The 4,488-nt window shown below is 41.5% G+C and overlaps 1 protein-coding gene across 1 annotated transcript; it reads left to right on the top strand.

Moving 5' to 3' along the window:
• Positions 1 to 353: 353 nt before the first annotated feature.
• On the top strand, positions 354 to 2,271 carry msx1a (muscle segment homeobox 1a). The gene is made up of 2 exons (XM_083938804.1): positions 354 to 881; positions 1,085 to 2,271. The coding sequence occupies exons 1-2, from the start codon at positions 449 to 451 to the stop codon at positions 1,498 to 1,500; spliced, it is 849 nt and encodes a 282-aa protein (XP_083794930.1). The 5' UTR covers positions 354 to 448; the 3' UTR covers positions 1,501 to 2,271.
• The last annotated feature ends 2,217 nt before the right edge of the window (positions 2,272 to 4,488 follow it).

Raw genomic sequence — 4,488 nt, 5'->3', positions numbered from 1 at the left:
ATGTGAATATGAAAATGTATGGGACAGAAACGTTATGAAAGATGGGTATAAACATGGTGGGTCATAATATAAATGATGCCTATAGCTCCTATATGCCATTAACGAACTAATTATAGGCTATACTAACAATGTGTTATTGAGTCTTGATGAAGCCATGGCTCATTAGGAGTTCGGTGTGTTTATGTTTATCTGAAGTTGCTGTTTAAAAAAAGTAACTATTGTTAACTTCCCCGTTCTGATTTTTTTTTCAGACCAGGACCAGCCCATCTCGCCCCTGATTGGCTGCCCCTCTCTCCACGCCTGCCTTATTATAGCCCTTCACTCCAATTTGGTCACATAAACATGAGGATACCGTCACCTTAGGGCGCACCGCAGTAACTGTGTCTAACTCTTTCTGCTGTACCTACGAGAGTCAACTAGTCACCTCACCCGTGCCAGTCGGACCTGTATGGCCCCATCGATCGCCATGTCAGCTTTGACTGCTGGTTTGAAAACGGAAGACCTCCCTCCCCGCTCGGTTCTCGTCGGCAGAGGCGAGATGCAGACCACTCTGAGCCCCGCAGAGGAGACCGTGAAGCCTAAAGTTGCTATTTTGCCCTTCAGCGTCGAGGCACTGATGGCTGATAGGAAGCCCAGCAGAGAGGTGGTATCCCCGAATGCCCCGTCCGTTCCCGGGACGTCCCATGCGCTGGGAAAGGGCGTACGGATGGGCTCTTTCGGTAATCTGGATACTTCGGTTCCTGCTTTACCCATGAGCACATCGTTTTCAGTGGGCGACATTATGAACATGCCAGAAGACGTGTTGATTAAACCCGAGAGCCCGGACAGTAATGAGAGGTCTTCTTGGCTACAGAGTCCTCGTTTCTCTCCCACTCCTCCACGTAAGTTTGGTGCTAGTGCCTGAATTACAGAAATAAATCACATTCATATTAAATATGTGTAATGGTTAGCTAATGTTTGGGCTTTTATGGATTATGATTTTTTTTTAATTATTTGTCGTGTTTTACAAATGAGAACTTGTGTCGTTTTGGCATTGCGCATTTCAATCCAAGGTTTTAAATTAAAGCGTTTTGTCCTCTTACAGGAAGGCTGAGTCCCCCCGCTTGTCCTCTGCGAAAACACAAGACCAACAGAAAGCCCCGGACCCCCTTCACGACGTCCCAGCTGCTGGCCCTGGAGAGGAAGTTCCGCCAGAAGCAGTACCTTTCCATCGCCGAGCGCGCAGAGTTCTCAAGTTCCCTCAACTTGACGGAGACCCAGGTCAAAATCTGGTTTCAGAACAGGAGAGCCAAAGCCAAGCGGCTGCAGGAGGCAGAACTTGAAAAACTAAAAATGGCAGCTAAGCCTATGCTGCCTCCGGCTTTCGGGATTTCCTTTCCTCTCGGTGCGCACGTCCCCGCGTCATACGGGTCGCACCCGTTCCAGAGGCACTCGCTGCCGGTTTCCCCCGTGGGACTGTACGCCGCTCACGTCGGATACAGTATGTACCACCTCGCTTGACATGGGATGGAGGACGGGGGGCACGTGCAGTGGGACACAAGGGGGTTTAGACTACTTTCTTAGGGCGAGGAGGGGGGGGGGCTTCGGACAGGTGAGATGACACTAAATACTAAATAAAGAGGCATCCTGGCGGTGAGCTCAGTGTCACATGTTGTCTGGGGGGCAACACCTCCACACAGACCCCCTTCTGAGGACCTTGAAGTTTATCCACCTCTCTTGACCTCTCTTGAGTAAGTTCACACACTGCAAAAATAATCCAGCTTTGTTAGTGATTTAATCTTGAGTCTTACATGTGTTTTTTATTGTCAGTTGATTTAATTATAATGCCATCATCATGCCAATATCGAATCGTATTTTTAAAATCCGAGACTAAATTACTTTAAGATGGACATATTTTTGGTGCTGAGATGGAAAACAATTCAGTACCTGTAGGCCTGTGATATATACCAGATGGACAGTCAAGTATGGACACTAGGCTGTGTGTCAAAGGCAGCCTTCTGGGGGGGACTATTCATCTTCACATTTTGATCCAACAAACTAATGTTGGTCTTCCATCGCATCAGTGGGCTGCTGTCACACTGCAAAACCCACCATCATTTTGGCATTAATATCAATGCGTAACTATTGGTGAATGAATCCAGTGCCAATGAATGCTCTTTGTGAATTTGGAGAACCACAGCATTTGTTTTTATAACAGCACAGTCTGTTGTTGGAATGATTCCCTTCGGAAGGGATAAGTGTACTGTAAAATAATGTATATTTGAAGAATATCCTCATTTATATTATGAATATATTTGTGACATAACTTAACAATAAATTGTTTATTCTTTTTCATTAAGCAGTTGTTCGTTTTGACTGACACTTGCATGTAAATTATTACATAATCATTTTTACAAATCAGCATGACAAATTGTGCTTCAAAATGATATTCTCTTATTTTGTAATGGCAACTTCTGGTCATACGTTGTATTTTACAATTCTTTATCTATTTTAAGGAGAAAGTTTGGCCCTGTTGAAACTTAGCATAGCATCTTGAGATAAACAAGTTTATATGGGAAAAATCATTGCAAAATTATTATCAGGTCTCTTAAAAAATAGAATATATGAACATGAATCAGCATGGTTGAAAAGATATCTGGAGAATAACATGGAAAGTCTTAATACTGTAATTGACCCACATCATAACAATATTGACGATATGATACCCACATTTCTTCAGTACAAACCTTTCATAATTTCTGAGCAAGTATCAGCAATCCAGTGCGGGTGTGCAGCGTGCATTTTAACTTGTCACATATTATTTGGAGGAATGTATTGCTACAGCTGTTGCCTATTGCTTTGAAACAACTAACCTAGATTTTGTTGGCGCCAGAAGAGTTTAGGGGGTGGTGGCGGCCACTTGTGCATGACTTCAAAAACACACCGATCAAATATTGAAGATTGCTTATCTTGGGCTGTATTGCTTGTAAACAATCCACTGGAGTGTCATTATGAAGTGTTTAGGGTGTAAAATGAGCCAGGTGACACCCCATTATGGAGAAGACAGTTGTGTTTGAGCCCATGTGTACACACATATTACCTTACTGGCGCACATAAAGCAAAATATTTCTACTTCGGAGTCATTTTCTGCCATCAGGAAGACTTATATGACAACAACAGGGATCAGCTAGGGATAAAAATACAGTCCACTCCACAACCCTTTCTCTTGAGCTCTCATTCAGACAGGGGTTAAATTGGAGTAAAATAATTGCTGTAATGAGCAAAGGCAATCTGCCGCAGACGGAGGCCGGCTCCAGCGAGGCTGTAGCTCCAGGCAAGGCGGAACTTTTATCATTCCTAAAATGTCAACAGGGGACTGGGACGGGCAACACTTCTCCTCTCTGCGCTGTGATTTCCTCCTCAGCCCTGACAAGCTACTGTCCTAAACAAGCCCTGATTTATTATTCATTTTCACAGACAAAAATATTTTTTAAAAAGCATCACTTTACACATTTATTAACCTCCCACTGAATTTCATAATAATTTAGTATGACATTCATTTAAATTGAGTGTTTTCTGAGGGTGTACTTTAATTTATGCTGGATTTTCCTGAGATTTTTTTATTTATTAATTTGATATTGTATTTTTCCTCTGACAATATCCCCTCCATTATATACATGATGCATGCATTAATACATCATCCCTGACAATACGTTTAAATCCCACGGATGAACGCTCTATCTGAAAATAAGAGAAACTTGACACAAAAGAGCCAAAGGGGATCCATCCATTCTTTCAGCTCTTTCATGCTTTTGTCCTCGGCTCTGAGTCTTGCCAGGAGCCCAACAGAAAACAAAACTCACTTGTTTATATCATCGAAAAGATCACAGGAGGCTGTTTGACTCTGTAGTAAAACCTCTTGATCCCCATGAAAAGGAAAGATGGGTTATTAGAAGTCGCCTATACAGGTCGGATTATTAAAGCAGAGGAGTGAGTGGATGTTTAATAGACCTTTAACCTGTATTCACTTCTTCCCCCAAGACGTAGGCCTACGACGGGGCTACTACACGATAAGCTCATAGGCTACGTTATGGAACTGTTTATAAGCTGAATAAAGGTTATTGAAGTCAGTCTTTAAGTTTACGTCTGTTTATTCTTTAACAAATACTGTTTATAAACCTTTATTGCAACATAGTTAGCCAGACTATTTTTTTTCTATTAAAATAGCTGGTTGCTTTAAAATGATCTCTGCGGGACAATCTACCCAAATATATATTAATAATGCATACCTAAAACACAATTTAGCATGTGTGATACTGGTAATTTATGAAACTTTACCCTATTCTTAACCAATTTACATTTGATTAGACACGAGTTAAATGTAACGTTAATTAGTTATTCTCAGATGAGCTTATTTATAGCATCAATTACTTGATAGATAATGTCTGGACATTTTATGGACATTTTATTGTAATAATTGGTTTATGATATAAAAAAATGTTTTATAGC

This window comes from Echiichthys vipera, assembly GCF_963691815.1.
Source record: "Echiichthys vipera genome assembly, chromosome: X".
Classification (NCBI taxonomy): domain Eukaryota; kingdom Metazoa; phylum Chordata; class Actinopteri; order Perciformes; family Trachinidae; genus Echiichthys; species Echiichthys vipera.
Note: the sequence above shows the minus strand (reverse complement) of the source record. Positions and strands in the feature narration are given on the sequence as shown.